At 38.6% G+C, this 23,258-nt stretch overlaps 1 protein-coding gene across 2 annotated transcripts; it reads right to left on the reverse strand.

The window, feature by feature from the left end:
• Positions 1 to 182: 182 nt before the first annotated feature.
• On the reverse strand, positions 183 to 21,642 carry LOC140933553 (leucine-rich repeat-containing protein 71-like). Of its 2 annotated transcripts, none has more exons than XM_073383152.1 (17): positions 21,457 to 21,642; positions 14,608 to 14,769; positions 13,888 to 14,067; positions 13,223 to 13,298; positions 11,724 to 11,801; positions 10,925 to 10,993; positions 10,149 to 10,296; positions 9,461 to 9,544; positions 8,693 to 8,770; positions 8,091 to 8,161; positions 7,513 to 7,573; positions 5,396 to 5,432; positions 4,689 to 4,783; positions 3,941 to 4,052; positions 2,741 to 2,853; positions 1,374 to 1,496; positions 183 to 505 (listed from the first exon to the last, which is right to left on the reverse strand). In XM_073383152.1, the coding sequence occupies exons 1-17, from the start codon at positions 21,593 to 21,595 to the stop codon at positions 494 to 496; spliced, it is 1,638 nt and encodes a 545-aa protein (XP_073239253.1). In that variant the 5' UTR covers positions 21,596 to 21,642; the 3' UTR covers positions 183 to 493. The 2 variants fall into 2 exon arrangements, with proteins under 2 accessions (XP_073239253.1, XP_073239254.1); XM_073383153.1 differs by lacking the exon at positions 21,457 to 21,642 and adding an exon at positions 20,541 to 20,708.
• Positions 21,643 to 23,258: the final 1,616 nt, after the last annotated feature.

The raw sequence follows: 23,258 nt of genomic DNA on the forward strand, positions 1-23,258 counted from the left end.
AAAGCGAGGCTTAATTTTATCAAAGAAGTTTGAAGTAGTTATAGTTTTTTATTGTTTTGATTATGAACGAAGCTGGAAAGAAAAAAGAGAAGGCCAAAAAGAGGGAGGGGTCATTGGAGTCATATGTGTTTAATACGGAATTTACCGGCGGTAGCAAGATGTAAACCACCAAGAAATCAGAATCCACCGACATTTTAGTGTTTACTTACAATAAAATACATTGCCATTTTATAGCATTGAAAAAAAAGAAAATTTTTACAACAACGTGAAAATTGTCAACGCGTTCGTTTGAGTGTCAATTTATTTACCTAATAATGTACAATGACCTCGGGGTACAATAAATAATTTCCTTCTCTCCGTGAGCACTGTACAGGCCTGAAATACCACAAATCGGGTAATGGGTTCGTTGATTTTTCTCACTTTCAACTGAGCCGAATTAAAATCTGCTAATGGCCTATGCTTCTCTTTACAGCAATAATCCTTCCTGCCACAATCACGCCTCGTCCTGTTGAAAATAAAGCAAATTATCTTCACAGGTCTGTTCAAGTGATTATTCTCATACTCTCGACTCTCGATAAATGAAAGTGTTCAGAGACCATGGATTCCCAACGAAAAATGATAAATCACAAGAGGCCAACGTTAGAAAATAAAGCAAATTTTCAACCGCGAAGTGACGTATGAGGAACGAACGAAGAAATTTCATATTGATGACGCATCACTATCCTGAACCACGTAGTGCTTCTGATGAGTTGAAAATTTGCTTCATGCAATCAGAAGCAGTACAGTGTATACCACCCATATTTTAAGAGAATGAACAAACGAAAGCGTACAAAATTGAATGATTTTGTCATTTCTTTAACCTAAATAGAGTTCAACCTCTGTTAGGCGACAAAGTTCCGAATGACTGTACAAGGAACAACAGGTATTAAGGACCAGGAAGGGGGGCTACTCGACCAATATTTGGGTATAGGTGAGCCGCTGAGGGTTTGAAACCCTGACCCTGTTTAGGACAAAAAATTCCTAAAATACATACCCTGTTTAGGACAAACGGCAAAATGCACGCTGTCCTGTTTTAAAGCCATTTATTAGCAATTGCAGTAGAGCAAATTCACGTTATAGCCTTTGCTTTTGTACACAAAATTCACCTAGGAAATCAAATCAACCGTGCCGGCAATACCCTTTTAACAGCCTCACATGAAATTATATACACTGTTTAGGACAGACACTCGAAATTATATACACCCTGTTTAGGACAGAGAGGTAAAAACCATAACCTATCCAGCTGTACATATAAGGGAGTACCCCCCCCCCCCCCCCCCCCAAGATTAAGGAGCAGTCTCTACAAGTAGAAATGTTAATAATGTAGGAGAGACCTTTGTAGAGGCACCAGTCTCGTCCACAGGGCTTGGTTGTGGTGGCTTGTAAAATGGGTCACGTGTCTGCATTAGATCCGTTAACCGCTGGTACAGAGGATTGTCTGGTGGAAAGAGGTTCCTCTGCAAGGCAAGAGAAAAAAATGCATCGCTTGATTAAATAGAACTTTTTAACTGTAGAACTTTTAACTGTATGTTTTGTTTTCCCATTTCTGACCACGTGATAGTACCACAGAGAACTATTTCCACGCGCATATAAATGCATATCTTACGAAACGACAAAAGGCAAATTCCCTGGAGACATCACGTGGTCTCAATTGGGAAAACAAAGCGTACAAGCTAAAAAGGTCTATTGAGGGCTCAAGAAGATGGGTGGGTCTTCTCCAGGACCAGCCTCTAAAATGCTGGCCAAGGCTAGCGTCTGAAAAGGGGGATCCTGATCCCGCATTCCCGCTCTTTTTTTCACGAGAATCCCGCATCCCGAACTTTTCTCATGTGCTATTTCGAATACTTTTTTCTTTCCCAACCCGTATCCGTGCCAAATTTTGGCCAATCCCGCTTCTCGGGTAACAGTCAAATCCCGTATCCCGCCCTATATTTTGGTGAAATTCCAGACCCGAGAATACCCTTCCAGACATTGCAAGGCTGTCTGAGTGAATATTGTACAAATATAGACCAGTTTATCTGTCACTATTTCTAAATACTCTATATCGCGCGTATTCGATTAAACGCCCCTGCGTTAATTAAATCTACGCGTTTCCGATACGGCGCTTATTCAAGGGCGGTGTTTATTCAAGGGCGATGTTCACAGTCGACTCCCTCCAAACGGACACCTCTGCTAAATTGACACCTACAGTTGGTCCCTGCCTTTTTTTACTCTCTTTATTTGACTCTCTGTAAGACGGACATCTCCCTTAGCCGGACACTTAGAACTGGTCCAAAAGACTGACTTCGAAAGAGTTCACTGTATTTTAAAATCACTGCGAGCAAGCTCTCTGACAACGATCACGATAAATCACTTGTATAAAACATTATGTAAAACAGAAATGTTTTACGTTCGAATGTCTCGCATTTTGCTGAGATAAAATGGTAATTTTTTGGATCGTGTAGATTACCAAGTTGTTCCCAGTTTTTTTCTCATATACTCGAATAACCGCCGCATTGTTCTGATTGGGTGCGGTGTTTATTCGCAGGCGGACTTTACTGGTAATTTTGCTTCCAACTGCGGCGTTTAATCTAAGACAGCATTTGCTCTAGGACGGCGTTTAATCGAGTAAATACGGTAGCATTTGCTTTCGTTCAGTTTAGATCACAAAAGACAGAGGATTTTTTATCATGGGCGAAAACATTAAAAAGGTGTTCCTTACACTCAGTGAAAATCTCATGAGTCCTGTTGGTTTAGCGCTTGATGAAGAAACTTCTGCCTGCCTTTGTATTGAAATAAGGAAAGCTTCTACACCGGACACATCCACTTTATTCCCTACAAAGTACCAAACACAGTTTTCACGTTACTTTCAGTTGCACTTTTGTCTCACCGTAAGACGAAAAGCAAATTATAAAACACAAACGGAATTATTAGAGAGATTACGAGTGACGTTACGTCAAACGGCAAACATCAGATTCAAGTTGAGAATTTCTTAAAATAGAAAACGTGCAGCTAAAAAAAATCCACAACAATTTTTATAGACAAAAATAACGTGAAGCTACTAATTTTGGGGTAGAAGTAAAGAACAGAAAAGCACAAGTTAAGGGAAAAACTGGTCACGTGGCTCCAAATAAAAGTACGCAGCTAAACTGGCGCGCGCTGGGTCATAGTTAGGCTAGTTATGGCTGGGTTCAGCTCGCTCGCTTAGGGGCCTGTTTCTCGTAAGTCCCGATAATGAACAAGCTCAGGCCGGACCGGGCCAAAAAAGGTGTTGTTGCTTACATTCTACATGGAGGTTTCAGTAAGATGATTAACCAAAAAATGGACTGGTTTGTTCGCTAAGGACTAGGCTATTTTTCTTTAGGTTTTGATTGGCAAATTTGATTGCAGGCCCCAGAATCGGGCAAACGGGCGACAGACCAGACAAAAAAAGGCGTTCACCAGGGAGAAATGGATTATCCTAGAGGTCCCGCGGTGTTGTTTGTAAAGACAATAAGGCACACAAACTCTTTGTCAATACCGCTTCTTGTTATTTTACTTTACACTTCCCAAGAAAATCATGCTAGACTGGAGCCCTTACTTTATGAAATGATTTCGTGATGGTTTTTGTTTTTTCATGGCTACAAGTTAATTAACCAACCTATGCCACTGATAGGAAATAAAGGGAGATGTAAAGAATCAACCATAAGAGGACACAGAAAAAGTCTGAGTAAATCTCAGTAGCTCAGAGGTTAGAGCATCCGATGTAGAACACGGAGGGTCGTGGGTTCGAATCCCATCTGGGGCTCAGGTTTTTCTGCGTCCTCTTATGGTTGATTCTTTACATCTCCCTTTATTTCCTTTATAATATTAATACAAGTTAATTGTTTTTTTTATTAGTCGGTGAATGTTTTTATAGCGCGCTTACAACAAAAAAACGTACTTGACAGATTGAGGTTGATAAGAGCTCTGTTTCCAGGAATAATAATTTCACCACCTTCCTCTTTCAAAGGAATTTCTAGCAGCGGATTAGGAAACTCCACAACTTCTGGTTGCTGTGAGAAACAAAACAGGCATTTTATGGCTCGTTTACTTGTAAGGAGTTTACTCATGCGATAGTAGGGTGTCTTAGAATGAAAGTACATGAGAGCTCCTGCTACTATGAGAGGGAAAGCTACTTTGCTTATTCTCGCCAACCATTGAAGATTTGGGTCTTCTTTCCACAATTTCCCGCTACTATGATCAACGATAGTTCGCCTCCATAAACTCTCCACAGAGAGATATTCACCCTCTGAACGGCCGCAGCGAATTTCCGCTCCATGTTCGAAACGTAGTAACATCAGCAGCAACTGAAAGCAACTTCCCTCATGAAACGGTGTAAATGGAAAAACTGGACATTTTGACAGACAACGGCAACTAAAAGAAATTTAATGAACTTTAAACTTTTAAGTCTTTCAACTAAAACCCGCAGAATTTTTGAATGCAAGTACTGATTGTACAGTACTGTAAGCATGTGAAAATCGGAGTTTTCTGAACCATATTTCGGAGAATTCTTGAGAATAAAGTGGTTAACACGTTCATCTCCAAGAGTCTATACGAGAAATTAAACAGTGAAACAAAACGTATCATCATCATCATCATCAACAATATCAACATCAATGAAACAATATGTAACGTTCGGCGGAGCCTACCTCTTGCTCAGGTTGTTGGAGTTTTTTATCCCCCTTTGTCGTGTTAACTTTCTTTCCTTTGCCCACGCTCTTATTAACGGCCTCTGTCGAAGCAACTGGCAAACAAATCACCGGTGAACATTTTGCCATACGTCCACAAAAAATTCACTGGTAATGAGACATGCACTTGCCCTCCCTCAACCCCCACAAAAATAAAAATGCTCGCCCTCCTCGTTCTACGACATTTTTTCTGTTGAAGACTCTTTAAAATTTTGTCTGTGATCCTTTCAACAATTTTTACCAGATTCTGCAATATTAATCTTGGATAGATGTCTAAGCGATTCATTTTAGAGATGCATTTTTCAAACTGGTACCTGAATCCTGACTCGTGTCCAGTGTCTCTGTTTGGATGCGGGAAACGCTAGCCTTGTTTGAGGGGAGGGAACGGCTGTATAAGCGGGGGACGGCACGCGAGAAGCGTGACCGAAGGAAACGCAAGGGGTGTTAGGAATGAGACCACGCTTCTCTCCTTATCAATAGGAGACCGAAAGACGACTGGGAACGAGTCAGATCTGAACCAGCTTCATATCAGTATCACTCAGTCATTCACAACCAGTACCCAAGCCAACAGAGACTCCTTGCTGATCAGTCTGTGCATGTGCAAAGCGGATTTCCAGGCTGACCAGATACTAAAAGCCCTGATCTAGTGCTTGCTCCTTTGATATTACCTTTTTTCGTTTTTTCTGTTTCTTGTTTTTTGTTGTCCTAGAAAACAAAGAAAAACAGTGGAGTAAAGCAAATATCGTACTTCAAAAGCAACAACAAATTTGTACGCACTAATTTAGAGAGATTGAACGAAGAAAACTTCAAACATATTGTCCCTGTTCATTAGAAAAAAGACCAAACTTGTCGTTCATTGGCTAAATTTCTAGACTCAATTCCAAAAAAATAGTGCGGGTGCTTGCCTTGAGGAGGGAACGTCACCGTTTGAACTTCATTACGGTGACAAAATGTTAAGCTCACTTCTAACCGCATATTGTTCAGTTTACTTCAAAACCGGGGTGAATCTTTAGAACCAAACGGTGCGTAAAGAAGTTTACATTCGAGGGACGAATTCACACTGGTAGAACTAGGAAATGTATATTTTAGATCCCTTTTCCACTGTTGAATGATACCCACTTAATCGCCGTTGAACAGTACGAAATCAAAACGATCCACCGCATCTGAGGCTTGACTACGAGCAGTCCCTCTTTTTTCTTGGTCCGTCGAGCAAAACGCGCGAGCCACGCAAATGACCACGCGCGCCGCCATCGTTTCTCGCGTCTCTTGGCTTCGCAGCTTGACGCTCGCGCGCGCGTGCACTCCCTTCACTAAATCTGAAGAAAAAGAGAGACTGCTCGCAGTCTACACTTGAGGCCAATAGATAATGCTGGTAGAAATGTTTACTTGAACCCGCTAAGTCCCAAAAGTGACCAAGATTAATTTTCTCCTTACATCATCAGTACTTAAACAAAAGAAAAAGGCAACGAGAATCAATAAAAGTATCAGGATCACTAAGGGAAGCACTTTGATCCTTTATCAAATTCTCTCAAATAATTCTTTAACAAATAGACATCAGTCTGGAGAAATTGTACGTTAACATACATGTGAGTGTTAATGTTTCATAAGTGTGCCAGTGTGTTGAAAAAGTGTTAAAATTCGATTCACATTCAACTACTAACAAGAAGTTTAGTTGCCAATGAAAATGTTATTGCTGCTCGCGAGGTCTGACGAGCCAGCTAAAAAGGAAAAATACGTGAAACCAGCACGAAACCAGTACGTCAGTAGCCTGCGAACGCTTCTCGCTTCTCTGTGGTGGAGAGAAGCGAAGACCAGAAATACGTCTGTGTTCGTAAGCTGGTATGTCAGTAGGTAGAATAAAAGAGGTGCTTAAATAGTTGTTAAGGTTAATCTTAAAAGCGTAAGTAGGATAATTACGTTTTGAAATAAAGGCAGCAACATCTGTTAATGAAGTAGCCGCTATAAACGGCGAGGAGCGAGGATAGACGGCTGTATTTTCCAGGCTATTTGCAAATGGAATGGAATGTGCCGTTTGAAGGTGAACAACAGCAACAACAGGTTGTTGAAATTTCAGTCACTGTAGATAACAGTCCTGTTCAGGACTACACAGTCACCAGGACGATCATATTCCACCTAACTGAACTTATTAATTGTATTGTCTATTCACATACTCATACACTTCTCTTTTCTTCTTTTTATCTTGGTTTTGTAAATATGCCTCTTCTATTAATACGTGTCTAACCACTGCTTGCCTCGACTAACGTTGTAGCTCTTACTGCCGCTCTTACCAACTGCATGAACAACCTTGTTGCCAAGGTCCTTTCCTACTCAGCCCTTGAAGCAAGAGGTTACTGCAGGCAGTGCACATTTTTGTAAGATATACCCCTCTCAAAAAAAGCCCCCTCCCTCTAATAAGCCCCACCCCCCTAACCCTAACCCTTCTCCCCTCCCCTAATTATTCTTTAATAATAAATGATAGACTGTATTAATGAATCACAACTGTAAAACTTCCTATGGACTGATCCGGGATGGTTTATTTACCAACTGGAAGTTCAGATTTGATTCTCATCCTCGGCTGCAGGACCTCCAACTCCTTGTACTTGAGCTTAACCACTTTGTATTCTAGTTGTTTTTGGAGAACTGATACCATCGTCGTTTCTAAATTAAATACGCCCCCCCCCCCCCCCCCTTACCTCCCTCTCCGGCCCGGGGGCTTAATAGGGGATTTACGGTATATAAAGAGTTAATAAACTGGATTAAATTGTTTATTGTATTCTATAAATACCTTCTTTTTCTGCGAGTCCTTCTTTTCTCTACTTTTCTTGTCTTCTTTGGAAGCATGTGTGCTAGAAGCAAAAAGTGCATATTCATTTGATTATCCATTTATTTGCCTCATGTATTGATCGTGGTGTGCACATCGACACTGGTCAAAATAATGTTATGGTCAAAAATTGCAGCTCATGAATGCAGACAGCGCTTTCATCCTACCACATTTCGCAATTTTTAGCCAAACATAAAAAAAAAGAATTGTCAATCAATCAATCAATCAATTTTACAGCGACTTGGACGCGGCAATATGTACGTTTTCTCGGGAAACGTTTGGCATTCAATTCTGCTTAAATTGACGCGCACAGTTTGTCCGATAAAAACGCATTGCAGAATATATATTCTAGGACAAATCAGGGTCCTAATTCAAAAATTGTCAAAGGAAAATATTGTCCCGATTAGTTTGGTAGAGACCGCCAGGAATTGTCATTCTTCTGGGGAAGGGCTGTTAGTCCAAGATGTGTATTTAAAAAAATTCAGAAATAAAATATATTAACAACAATTATGACAGAGCTTAGTGTTGTTTGTACAACTTACCCACTGCGTACACTGGCCGGTCTGTCTTTTGATCCTCCAGTTGGAGCGTTCAAATTTCTAGATGGACTCGTCTTCATACAAATGAAAATGATAAGAACACCGTCACTTTTATAATATGTAAAAAATAAATATATCATAAATAGATACACAAGTAAATAACGATTTATTGGTAGTGAACGCAAAAAATGGTTCTCTTTTCTACCATTTCGGAATTCATCGAATTCGAATTTGGAAATGTCGGAGAAACCCGAATACCAGGAAAAATAAAAATCAATCAATTGATTAAAAAAGGTCTCGGAAGAAGGAAGAAAACTAGCCAGTATACGAGACTTAAAATATTGTCAGGACAGCAGACAGAGAAGTAAAACGGGGGTGGGAGGTAGGGAGCGAGGCATTTTTTCTCCCTGCTCCAGCCATTTTGCTCCATTCTTAACGCCTGGAGGAGGATAGAAGAGAACGAACAACTAACGCAACCCACGTCAGAGGGTCGCCCCCGGGATTCGAGCTCAGGCCACATTAGAGGATGGCGCGTGCCCTGACCAGTGAGCCACCGTTGTTCTCTGGTCAGGTGGTATATTAGAAAAGGCTGAGAAAATACTCACTTCTTCTGGGTTCTTTTTGGAAATAAGAAGTCTCCTTGCTACTACTTCTTCATGGGAAAGAGAAAAGCTGGAAAGCACCTAAAAGATAAGATCAGAAAAGATAGCAACGACAAGGTTACTATGACATGTTTCGAAACAAGAGCAATCATACACTTTTTTATCGGAGTATATTTTATAAGAATAACGAGGCTGAAATCTGCGAAATTTTAAGAATATTTCAAAAATACACCCAAGGCTGAGTTTTTGAAATAGTAGTACATAATTTTGTTTATTGGAAATCTGTAAATATAATACAATTATGTTTTTAACTTAACCGTATAAAAAAATTATTTTTCTTTTTTCTAAACGGCAAAACAGGTTTAAACTCCAAACACTTGTAACTGATGGATCAAAAAATTCTAAAAAGAAAATGTCATAAGCTATAATTTAGACTAATACAAGAATATTTTCAGCCCAAAATCGGCAGAAAAATAAGAATATTCAGCCTAGGCCGGAAAACAACATTCTTATAGAAAAGAGTATACTTAAATTTTGAAAAATAAAGGACGGATGTACATTCCGAAGGTAGGAGATAGGATCCTGAGTTTCATAAAAATTGCTCTAAGTGTGGAAAGCTGGACTTTCCTGGCCTTCAAGTGACATTGCTTACTTTTTTACCACATTGTGTTTGCTTGTCTAATCACGTCACTTTACCTGTGTTAACAGGCCGAGTTTGTCGTTCTACTACACAAAGCCTACCAGTTTGTTTCACGAGAAAAATTTTCTAACCTCCGCTAACTTGGATGCTCCGTTATCACCGATAAGATTACTTCCAAGGTTAAGAGAAAGGAGAGTTCTATTCATTCTTAATCCCTGAAAAAAAAACAAGAAACCACTTTTGAATTAGATCCAAATTTGTAAAGCGTGTCCTTTTCAAATTCATGATAAACCTTTTTCTTATAGATGTTTAATTTAATTTACTTTACTATTTTACTTTGTTGAATTCCCAGCGGTGACTGAGGATGAAACAGGACTTGCGTCCCAGTTGATATCAATCCCTTCATTACTCACCCAGCCCATGAAAGCTTGTTCCACACCATCGGGGGCTAGGCCCCTACTCTTAATATTCGGCAGTTACAGCAGTATGGGTTCTTTTACGTCCCACAAGAATCAGACGAGTGAAAGACAAGCATTATATCAAACGTTACAACAACACAAATGAACTTCGAAAAACTGTTAGGCTAACAATTTTCAAAAACCCACAATTTCAATCCGTTTTAATCTTCTTCAAGTTTGTTCATCCGTGCCTACGTTTATATTTGCTGTGTAATTAATACTTTCTTTCAACGTTTTGAGCGTTATCTTTATCTTTCACTCCATTTGGTGGCAGTTCCTACGGTTAGAATTTTGATAGAAAACGTGACACAGCTCCTTGGTATTCTATTACTTCATTGAGATGGACTGTTTCTAAAAGTACCTTCGCTATAAATCCAGCTCCTTCACACGTGATTTTGTTGTAACACAGATTCAACGTTGTAAGTGACTTGTTAGCAGTCAAAGCTCTGCCAATCATCTTTGCGCCCATGTCATTCACATAGCAGTTTCTCAGAGAGAGATTTTGTATCCTAAAAAAAATGGTTCAAAACCAAACAAAAATGCAAATTAGGCCCTGTCCACAGGTCTACAACGGCGTTTTCGGACGCCAAAAACACAGGTTTTCGAAACGGTCTTTAGAGAGGAGTTTCTTAAAAAAATATCGGATTACTGGTTTTGGTGTGGAGGGAGGAAATGGAGGTTTTTGCATACACCAAACAGCGCATGACTTGTAAGGGACACTATCACGTTTTCGTGTGGACGGGAGAAAATGAATCGGATACACTGCGTGTGGACGCGTATTTTTTTGGACACAGAAAAAACTTTCCGTTTTCAAAAATATCTGGATATGTGTGGACAAGGCCTTAATCATTAGAACAAAAGTATATTTATGCAAGAGTACAGATGTTACATACATCATGTAAGTCACGAAGGAGGAGCAAAACGCGTAAGTCCTAACAGGAAAAGAACTCAAAATTCGTCTCAGGTCCCAGCTGTTCAAAAGAAGGATAACGCTATCCACCGGATAAGTCTCTATCCAGCTGATAGTGCAGTTTTCTTTAACTAGACCTCAATCTAGTATGAAAAGTTTTTGTGAAAACGCCAAGACATGCCAAGGATGCTGAAAATATTTTAAAGGTTGATAAAACATCATCTTACGTGCTTTCTTCGCCAAGAAAGACTCCATATCGTTGAAGAGTGACAGGATTGTTATCAAGACATAAAGTTCTGTAGGTTGAAACAGAATATTAAAAAAATCAGTTCCTAACACTCATTGACGTCTAACGTCTACCCAGTTGTTAATGCGGTTTTGTGACCCAAGTGTCCAACAGTTTTTTCTCTCTAAAGTAGCCATTATAAAAACTAAGAGGGCAACCATTGCTTTTTTTCTTCTCCTCCTTTCTTTCTCCTCGCTCTTTCTTTTTCTCCTTTCCATTTATTTCGTTACTGTGATTTTGGAGCTTCTATAGGGCTTAAGACTGACCAGCCTTTTGACGCCTTTTCACTCAAATGACTGCAAATTTAGTTCGGTTGGTTTTCAAAAATTCGGCTAGATATACTGCATAACTATATATTTTATTTAACGGGACTATGTTGTGAGGATGTTTCTGTTTTAGGTCAATTCGAGTAATTTTTTTAGTGCCTTTGTTTACCCATACACTAAATGTTCATGAAGAAGATACAAATGTATCAAACAAATTTCGCCTGGAAGCACTAACCATGATTTTTTTTGGTGGTTTTACAGGCATACTATCCAATCCATGTCCGTCCTTGCCATCCATTGCTACAGACGGCAGGAGGCAGTTTCTATTCCTCAATATTGTCTTAAGTAATAAGAAAACTGGACCATTATTCTTGGTAGCTTGAAGGCATATTAAAAGGGAAAACGCCTCAATTCATGTTAACGTACGGGTGCATCGCTTAAAAACATCTTTGCTTAAGTTCCCTAATGATATACCTGAGATTGGGTAGATGAGACGAGGCAATAGATGCTAAAGTATTCAGACTGTTGTCTTGAAGACCAGTGTTCCAAAAACTAATGAGATAGAAAAAAGAATATTACATATCTTGTTAGTACAACTAAGAAAGCCATTCAACTGAAGGGACAAGTTAATCGCAAAGACTTCTGGGACTGTTACTAGTGACAGGGAAAAAAAATAGCCAAAAGCTGACAGGCACGTCCCCAGTAACGATCCCAGAAGCAATTACAGGGCGCATTTCAGCTCCAGCTACAATGTACCTTATTGTTTCTAAAGTGGCTGAATTCACCAACACATGAATTCAATGACTGGCTGACAGGGCTCAAGAAAAGTCTCTTCTGGTAGTCAAGGACAAGTAGATTTTTATGCTGGGAGGGTAACTATTTAACAATTATTCCTTGAGCCCAAATGGGCTCTGAGTCAATAGCCCATGAGGCCGAAGGCCGAATGGGCTATTGACTCAGAGGCCATGAGTAAAATCCAACTAGTTGGTCAAAAATATCGAGAATAAAACTATTTTAGCTAGTTAAAGCTAGACTTTAATCCTTTTTTGCTGCCAAAAAGCCCACGCTTTTTTCGCTGCTAGTGGGCTATAACATATAGCCTAGTAGTAGCTCAACCAATCAGAATGCAGCATTGATAATAGACCACTAGTTGGATTTTACTAATAACACATACTTGTCCAATGGGGTAGGGTCCAGGCAGGTCATCCTCTAATAGAGGATAAAGTGGTTCAACGCAAGCAAAATGAAGGAGATGCTTGCCCAAAGGACAAGCTAGAATTCACGATTTTTTCACGCCCTGAGTAAGTGTAACTTGAAACAATATTGGCCATGTAGTCATTCTGTCTCACATGACAGATGGTGTTTCATCTCTCCTGCAAATAGGCATCTACTGCTCTTCAGTGGAAGCAAAAGAAATTTGCTCACATTATTATAGTTATCTCCTTTTTGAAGTCTTTATTGCCTTCTGTTTACCCCTTCAACTCTTGGGTTATGTTGTGGTTACCCTTTGCTTGGAATCTACTTCCTGATTCTACAAGTCTCACAGTGATCTTTAACGACGCTGTGCGCTCATTTATTGTTGAGAAGGTTTAGCTTTAGTGTTAGTGTTTATAGTGTGTAATGTAATTGTAATGTACATCATGCAATGTTACACGATACCATGTACAAATATGGTATTGTGATCCTGCTGTAGCCTCCCATTCAGATGTTATTTTGGCTTGTCACACAGGGGCAGGAATGCGTGATGAACCCCTAAGAACGTCTGCGTGTGAAGCTAGTGATGCTGTGGAGTATTTAATAAAAGTTTTTTTATATGTAGAAAAGGTTTTCAAATTATACCTTTAGGTGAAATAACTAAACTAAACATAAAATCAATCAAGACTGGAAACTTAACTGTTATTATGATAAAGTGATACTTAGCAATGTAAATCACTTAAAGTTACATGCATGTTTCAACCATTTTACCAACTTACTCAATAGTGGTCAATTTCTCCAGTGGTGGCAATGTTATAGTCAAAATGTTTAAAATTCTTTCATCTATTTTCCATCCTACATGGAGAAGAGGTTTAATTAATCACAGAGCATGTAGTGACTGTAGTTATTAGTAAATTATTCTTTTTTTTCTAATATCATTCAGACTGAGGTGTCTGTTAAATCCACCAGGTACTTTGTATTAGACCCATTAGACAGATGGGGTCAGTCATGCATCTACATAAGAAGTGACCAATCAAGGATTCACCGAACCGTAAACGTGGCACGATATACCTTCCAGAAAATGGATACTGAAACCTGATTGGACAATATACGGAAAGGAGTGTGGTTCCAATTCTTAGCAGCCAGTTGTGGGACGAAGCATTGCATGACAACTCAAGGAATGGCTGTTAACATGGTGAAGCAGACTGCATGAGAAGTGAAGTGAAAAAAAAAGTGCTACATGTACACTTCATCAACAGAGTGAACACGCTGTTTTTTGTTCGAAACACCTGAGTATAAAGTTTATTGTTAAATTTGAAGTCCCAAAATAACTTTTTCCTGTAAGTTAGTTCAAGAACAAGACATCCTGAAACTTCTGCACAGTTTACAACCATAAGATTCTTGAAAATAAATGGCTCAATCAAATTTGACAGTTCTAACTCACCTCGAATGTAGATTTCCTTGATATGGGATTTATTACCCTCCTCTTCAGTTTCCACTTCCACTCTGGGCTTGAAGTAATGATATTTTTCTTTGATGATGTATGTTGTCGGTGGTTCTTCAAGTTCACCAGAAACCATTCCTGCCTCATCGGTCTTACTACTGTCATCTTTTGATTTATCCGCTGTTGAAAATTAATAACAAAATAATTCACCAAATTCTTGAGGGAGTTTAATTTTGCAAGTGGATGATTTCAATGGAGAGAGTAGGCTCCCTCATAAAGGCATCCATTGTACATGCTTAAAGGATGCTAAGGGTGTTACCTTGAGCTAAAAAATTGATGAAAACAGTGTATACAATTCTTTTTTTACAACTGGTTAAAAGAAATTTTCATCCCTAAAAGGCACCAAGACTGTGACACTCAAAAAAGAAATACATGGGTGTCATTCAGGTGTGTTTTCAATATTTTTTGGGACAAAAAGTGTGACCCCCCAATTTTTAAAGGGAATCAAGACAGGAGTTAACAATCATATAACGCGATTACAGTTTTCAGCCCCAAAGCATGAGGGTAAGGTATACAGTCGATACTCTTTTCCTGGCCAGCCAGTAATCTGACAAATGGTAAGTGTCTTTAGATAGACACTCATGAATGCCAGGCCCAATAATACCCATCTTACAAAGAGTTGACTGAGTCTACACCTTTAAAGATCATGCACCGACCTACCATCTTTCTTATCCTGCTTGCCCAGTGGTGTGCTGTCCTGTGGAATGATACTGGGTGTTGGTGGACGATGAGGACGAGGAACCACTTGCATAGTAGGAAAACCTGCTCTTGTACATAACTCACAGAAATCCACTTCAAAGTTACCAGTTGGTGTGTATGGCTCTGCAGTACAAGGAAAAATGGGATTATTTTACAGCAGATTTTAAATAAATCAGCATACAATTTAACATGTCTTAAATAAGGATCAATGTCTACATTCCAGGGCGTCTGATATTTTGCGCGGTCGCGGACCCGCGAAATTCAGGTATTTCCGCGAAACCCCGCGAAATACCGCGAAATCCGCCAGAAATATTTCCAAATACATGTCGGCAAAACATATTTAATACTTATCTTGGCTATTAGACCGGTTTTATTCACCCCAAACGTCCAAATTTAGCTTGAACCTTCGTCACTGCAATGAGTAAACAACGTCCCAAACTACCACACGTCTTTAGATGAACGTTGCGAAAAACTGGGCACTAACCATAATGTTAATATTAACATTCGCTCATTTCTCGAGCGAACTGTTGTTGAAAGAGCAAATGATTATCCCTGTTAAAAAAAAACGTTCACCAACGCTGGTCATATCGACGCCAAATTGATCGATTTTAGCGAAATTTGTCAAAAAAAACCCTGCGAAATCGGCTGTTGTTTTTACTGATTGTTTCTTGGCGAAGTTCCCCCCCCCCGAAATTTCCCGTGAAATCAGCCGATTTTCCTAAGAATTTGCCCCTGAAAATCCTTCAAAAATTGACTTTTTTCCGCTTAAATCGCCCAAAATCGGCCGATTGTTCCGCGAATTTTGACTTTTTTCCCGCGAAAATCCCGCGAATTTGGCCGATTTTTTTGCAAATTTGCCCCTGAAAATCCCGCGAAATTTTGCTTTTTTTCTGCGAAATATCAGAAGCCCTGAGTCATTCATGCGATGTGGACTGCAGCTTATTACACTGCTGCATTCCACCCTCAGTGAAATGCACCAGGCAGCAAAGGTGACCTAATCCACTGCAGTGATGTACATGTACCACAGAAAAAAATAACAGATTCCCATTTTTGGATATTTTAGTGTGTTTAAAGAATACCCACAAAAATCCCAAATTTGGAAGAGTGAGACAAGTCCCAATCAGGGAACTTAGTTGGGAATTCCCTGGTTGGGACTTGTCTCACTTTGCCAAATTTGGGATTTTTATGGGTATTCTTTGAATACCCTAAAATATCCAAAAAATGGGAATCCGTTATTTTTTCCTGTGTACAGATAACCTGCTGGTAAAAGGAAACATACAGAGCATGACGGTGCACTAGTACTTCCCAGTAGTCCCTGGTAGCTCACTTTTGCCCCTAGTAACAGGGAAATTATTCTTTTTACATTAATTGTACGCTGGACATGCTAGATTTCAAAGTTAGAGCTTTAGGCTACACTGTAATTCCTACAGTTTTTCTATACGTAGGAACTTGCTTAAGATGACCCTGGAGTTTCAACAGTCAATAACAATTTTGACATTGACTCACTTAAGTCACAACAAGTTATATACATACATATAACCTATAGTGGTTTCTAGGGACAACAATTCTTGAACTTCAGCTGGACCAAAAGTTACATCTGACTTAAAGGAGAATTTGAGGAGTCTAACTGGGGTCTAACTCAATTAACTTTATAAGGCATAAATATGTAATCAGTCAATCAGGTGATGAATTGACAAAAGATAGATTGTCATGGGCACTTTACCATCAGAGTGATGTTCTAGACTAAGTCATTGTATTACAGTCAAGTATTCTACAATCATCCAAAAATTTTTGAAACATGTAATCTACACTCAGTTTGCTATTCATGGGTATGCCATGTCTGCAATGAACATTATGAAGTTTGAGAAATTATAAAACAAACCTTTTGCAACTTGAATCTAGGCATGCTGTTATAACAGAGCTCAGTTGGATTGTGTAAGATCCCTAACTTTTGTTAAATCTAAAAAGCTGCGGCCTAGGTTCATTAGACTTACAGTTGTCAATATTACATTGTGCTTTTTATAAGAAAAAACCAGAATTTCAAGTATCCAGTTCAAAACAACCTTAAAAATGTCCTGCTATGAAGGATTTGTAAGCTGCAGGGTCTGCAAACTATATAGCTATTGATCGACCTGTGACCAATTCTTGTGTTCTTAATTTTGGAGACAAGAGAGATAGTATTCTATAGTTCAAGCCTGATTAAAAATGGCTTTGGAACTGTAAATAATGCTGTCACCATAGGGTAAACAATTTGATGCCATGTCAAGTGAGATTTAGAGATTACCTGAAGATTAACTAAAACAAACATTATTATGGTCACTTCAGCCTATTCTAAAGGTTCAGTTAAAAAAATCTTAAAAGTTGTTAATCTAACTTGAGGACCGTGAGCAACACCAATATAATTTACTATACGCAATTCAGATTAGATTGACGAGCAGTTATTAAGCTACATGTAGATCAATTGACATTTCTTTGAGCAGTATCTGATGGTTGAAGTACTTAGTAATTTCAACTGAAAGTAATTATAAAACATGACAAGAAATTATAACTCTCTTACACAAAAACATTAAAGACTTAAAACATACTGGAGAAATAAAAAGATCTTGCATAGTTAGTGGTTAAATGAACCATTAAGTCATTTAAAGTAAATAAATCAAGTTCACAAAACATCAAATCACCATTTTCAGAAGAACTTGGTTCTGTTTCTGGAATCTCTGTAATGGCCTCCATATTAATAACAAATAACATTACAGCATGCAACCTTAATTCATTTGTATCATTGATTTTGTGCCAAAAATAATTTTTGGGTCTTGTGACCAACAAACAAACAAACATAATCTAAGCTGATTTATTGTCACTAATGACTCATTAGCAGCCAAACATGTAGAAAAAAATTCTTTTCCACTGTTTTTATGGATTCAATAGCTCCATATAATTACTCAGATTTCGGAGAATTATACCATACATAAAAATTTAAAGAGTAGTTAATGAATTGCCTAAAGTAAAGGTATGATACACAAAATTGAAAGTCTATTGATTTTTATCTGTGATCTTTCTATCTTCACTTATAATGCTCATTTCATCTAGATCTATAAGCGTTCAAAGATCCAAATGAATATTTATCACATACTTTGTACAATAATAACATTAAGTGTTTTTCATTCAACATAGAACCTCTTTAGAACTTAGCACAAAAGGGACACAGCAAATTAACATAAAACACATTTTCATTGTGATTGCAAAGCAATTAGTTTGATGAACACTTAAGAAACAAAATTTTTCTTACTTGGAAGAAAAATAATAAATAATAATCTTGGGGAGGATTATAGAAGCTTAAATGGATTACTGCAAAAGACCTTCTAGTTAACCAATTAAAAAGCTTTTAATAGTGAAACTAATCAGAGAAAAATCTGCTTTTAATTATGATTGATACTAGCACCAATTAGCAGTTAAATGTTCAGATTATTAGCAGTCCTAAATTACATCATATTCCTAATGTGAATTTTACCTGATTTTTATCAAAACATTACTCAGTGTCAAGAATAACACTTCATAAGACTTAGGTAAAAAATAACTATACATGTAACTGTATTGGGCCCCATAAGTGATCACTGAGTATTTCATTACAAGAGTTGCTCCAGAAGGAGTAGAAAACTTGCAACAGCTTCTTTTCAAGTTTGTACGGAGACCACGTTACTAATGGCTTTCAACTGATCTAGCAACAGAATTAAGCTATGTTAATTCTCACTACTACAGCTGTATTACCACCAAAACAATGTACATGCACTCCATTAAATAGTTTAAACACAAAACGTTTGTCCAAAACACTTGTCCTTATTCACTAATGTCCACTTCCACTTCAGAACATGTCCTTCTCCTGAACATGTCCCTGTTTCTGCCAGTTCCAAACAACGCAAGTTTATGCATATGCCTAGTTCTATATAATTCATACATTTTCGGTGGTGATAGCTAAAGAGCTGGGACCATCTCTGGGAGTACATTTGAGAGAGGTAACAGCCTTATAGAGGTTTTTATTAAAGACAAAGTCAAAGACTGCACATTATCCCTGTAAAACAATTACCACAAGAGTTAGACCAAGGTAGAGTGAGCAAGATGAGCACCCACATCATTTTCATCCAAAAATACCCTGCCCCTCCCCCACTCCAAATTATCTTCATTTTGCCTGGAACAGGTCCAGGGTCACATAGGCTCAGTGGTGCACTCCCACGGCATCAGATTTGTTAGTGCTCAAGGACCACGGGTTATCATAGCAAGGTCTAGTTGGTTAGATCACTGACAGAAGGGGGGTATTCCCACAAATTTCGGATGGGTAATACACTCTTAATTGTGTGCAACCCAGGGTGTTAAACCCTGACCCTATTGAAGAATGAGACAAATGAAAACTGATACCCTATTTAAGTCCCAAACTTGAAATAGACTACTTTTCAAGGGAAAGATAAAATATACAAATTTAATGGCAACACAAACCTTTTAACTCATTTTCACAATAATAATAACAGAAGATTGTTTTCATGTAGCTGCCGGGTATTTATGCATTTCAATTTTAGCTGATACAATTTGGGCACCCTTTCTAAGGATCACACTGGGAACATACAATGCCAACAAGGGCAAAAATAATACCCTATGGAACTCCTGTGTTGTGGGGGGGGGGGAGTATTCAACCAATATTTGGGTATAGGTGAACCGCTAAGGGTTTGAAACCCTGAACCTGTTTAGGACAAAAAATTCCTAAAATACATACCCTGTTTAGAGCAAAGGACAAAATGCACACCATCCTGTTTTAAAGCCATTTATTGGCAATTGCAATGTAGCAAATTCACATTATCGTCGTTACTTTGTATACTTGGAGTACAACAGAAATTCATCTAGCAAATCAAATCATTTGTGCAGGCTGACAGACTCACACGAAATTATATACCCTGTTTAGGACAGACTTATATGGAATTATAAACCCTGTTTAGGACAGAGAGGTAAAAAAAACCATCTCCTGTCCAGCAGCACATCCCCGTATAGGCCATATAAAGGAGTACCTGCCCCCTCCCCCCCCCCCCCCAGGATGAAACTATACCCTATCAGGAGGCACATGCCTATCTAGCACATATATGGGAGTACCCCTCCCCCATGAGAGGTACTCAGAATATTGAATTCCCGGGTGTGACCTCAAACCTTTGTTTTGACTGAGTCACTTTTTATTTATGTACCTACCATATCAATCCCTCAAATAGGTCATCTTAAAATGAATTGACCCATTTTTAAATTGAATGAAGAACACTTTTCACCTACAGTACAAACATTCTGGTACATTTGCTAACCATAAAGAAGAAGAACTTTGTTACCTAATAAAAGCGAAAATGTGCGAACCCATTATAGTCAATCTGCAGTTGTGAAATCCGACTTCATCCACCGGCACATCCACATTAGCCTCTTATAAGGAAGTACCCCCACCCCCAGGTTATGGCCCTTAATTGTGACAGCTCTGTTTATCAAAGTGTACATCACCTTACATAACACATACAGTTTTCAAACATTTGGGCAATATTTGGTGACAAGAAGTGACAATCCATGAGATCTACAATGCAAAAAGACTACTGTCTTTACATGTAGACTGGAGGATCAGACTCAATCAGTAAAGCAAACAGCCAAGAGCTGAGTGAATTGACTCGCATGACCCCTTGTAGCTGCACACCAACAAAAAATCAGCTGCAACCAACAACAACAACACTCTGCTTGAGCTCTCCCAACATAAAGATTCACATGGTATTAGCCTTAAAAATTACATTGAATTGTAAATTTGCCCAATGTTTAAAACGTTCGCGTGACAAGACTTTAGATATCTCTAACATCTGCATACTTATCAACGAAACCATCCATACCTCCATACCACATAAAAGTGCTTAAATAATCTTCTTCTTCAATTTCCACCGCAATCGATGGTCGCGCGCTGTTGCCTCTTTCAGATTTCTTAAGCGCGCGCTTCATCCGCGATACCGATCGAAGAGTGGCGAACATTGTACTCTTCTAGAAGCTTTAAACACGGTTTGAATGGTCAGCATTTATCCAAACACGAAATCCGTGTCCCTAACTACATAAATACGTTTTGAAAGATTCAAATTCAAAAGAAAAGGCTTTTATATCCTGAAGTAAAAGGTCAACAAACGATGACAAGAGAGGAGAATTGAAAATGAACTGATGAGCGCATTTCAGCAAACACAGGAAGTCATAATAAAACACTCACTAGGACATTAAATAATACAAGCCAAGCCCACCAAATTGGCAAAAAACACGATAAGCCATATAAGTAGTTTTTTCTGGATTTTCACAAACTTATAGACTTTATATCTTTTCTGGGAAGGACAGATTTTGACTGTGCCTTGACCGTTCGGACCATTAATTTTTCTGCACAAAACTATTTATGACACTCGGTGGGTTCAATTAAAATTTTAGGAAACAAAAAACAAAGGTTAGTCACACGCTTTCTGGTAAAAGGATATTTTGTTAGCTGTCATTCAGTTCTCCAGCTGAAAAACTAATTTTCAATCCAACTGACGAACCGTACGTCACGATATTTTGTTTTCATATTGAGCAAAATACCAGTGTAACACTGCAGGTTTGTTTACCGGTAATTAATGGGATCAATCTACGACTTGGTTGAAATTTTAGCAAGTAAAATACTAGACGATACAAATGAAGATATAAATGCCACTAAATATCAAGGAAATTCGAACAGATATCGAACTTTTAAAAAGTACTGTAAATTCAATTCGTGTACACCACAATACATTTACTCACCTAATTCAACTGGCTGTTCCTCGTTTTCTTTCGCATTTTCCACGGGTGTTTTATCTCCTGCTCCTTTATCACTAGATGTACTTCCTTTCTCAGGCTTGTCCGTTTTATCGGCCCTTTCTGTTGTTGTTTTTTTCGCCATTTTATTCACCGGTTTTTCTCAAACAGAAATGGCGGCCATACTGTCAATCACTATGGTAACTTGTAAAGAGACCGCTGGCTACGTATGATTATATAGTAGCATCGGGGAATTACACGAGTGTTGTACGCACAACACGCGTGTCGTCCAAAACGAGTTTCAGACAATATTAATATTATCAGTAAGTAGTTACTGGTATTCTGATCCTATATTCTGAATTGTAAGACAAGGCTTTCCCTGAGTCACCAAGAATGGAACCTGAAAGCCTCAATCAATCAATCAGAACGGCTTGGAAACTAAAATTTCGAGGACGTTTTTGGACTTTTTACATTTAGGGCATGAATTTTTCGTCATTTCAGGCCATTGAACCTAAAAATGAGCCTAGCTAGCTGTAAAAAGGGGCAATACGGAGGCAATACGTCCTAGCCGGCATGATCACATGCTGTTTACGGAAAATTCCCTTATTCATGTCAGGAAATTCTGTATTTTAAAGCCTCCCCTAGGGCATGACTCAGCAATTGAGGACATTTCTGCGACGTTTTCAACGTTGGTTAGCATGCAAGGATTTTTCCCATGCCTATCGTCAATGATTTGTTCACTGGTAATAGAGGGGGTGGCCCCAGAGTGGTTTTGCATTGAAATTGGCATGCAACAGAATTTCGCATGCCCTGTAAGCATAATTTGAGGTTCCGTGACCTTCTCACCCAGGCCGCGAGAGGCCTAGGTTCTAGTAATAAGTAATTCATACCCAGCAAAATCTCCGGCATGCCGGGCATGCCAAATTTCCTGGCATGCCCGGCATGCCAAATTCTCTGGCTTGCCGGGCGTGCCATAATCTGGGTCATGCCGGGCATGCCAAAATCGGTCTCTGGCATGCTCTCAACGCACAGGTTATAATTCCTTGAATCTACAGATATTTTAAGCCTGGCTAAAAAAAAAAAAAACTAAACAGATCACAGTGCTTATCGTTTGATGTACGGTTTATAGGTCATTTACACGATGACGTCATTGCTATTCCTCTCATTTTTATAGATTTGGTTGTCCCAGCGAAGTTTAAATAACAAAAGCTCTAATTTTCACAAGAAAGTAAAACCCTGAGGGATTCTGCCGTAGTAATAAAACAGCGTCATCGTGGAGATGACCTGTTGGGGGATTGTAAAAACGGCCTCACCCCTTTTAATGAGTCTTAAATAGGATTCCCATTTCACATTGCGAATAAAATGGAATTGAGTGAAATCATTAAAAATAGAGACAGAGACTATTTTCATTGCATAATAAAATGAATCTATGTTCCATGAAAGCTTTTAAAAATACAAGGTTATAGGATATCTTTCAACGTTCATTACATTACAAACTGAGCTAAGCTCCAAAATCACTGTCCATTTTTCAGTAAATTATGATGTTCGACAATGCAATGTGCTTGAATATAACGTTGCAATTACAAATCTCTCTAACGCAATTTTCCCTACGTTAGAAAAGCTGTTTTTGTCTTGTTTCATATTTTGATAAGGAGTCTGAGTTCCTCTTTCTTGTTTTGTAGGCTTGCCAGGGATTATAGTTTATGTGTCATTACCAGAGTCTGTGTTCTTTGTTTTTAACTCAAAATAAGTCAGTAATAACTGACAGTATCAAAGAATTGCTCTCTAGAAAAGTAATGATCTCCTCG

The sequence above is a fragment of the Porites lutea genome, chromosome 4, assembly GCF_958299795.1.
Source record: "Porites lutea chromosome 4, jaPorLute2.1, whole genome shotgun sequence".
Taxonomy (NCBI): domain Eukaryota; kingdom Metazoa; phylum Cnidaria; class Anthozoa; order Scleractinia; family Poritidae; genus Porites; species Porites lutea.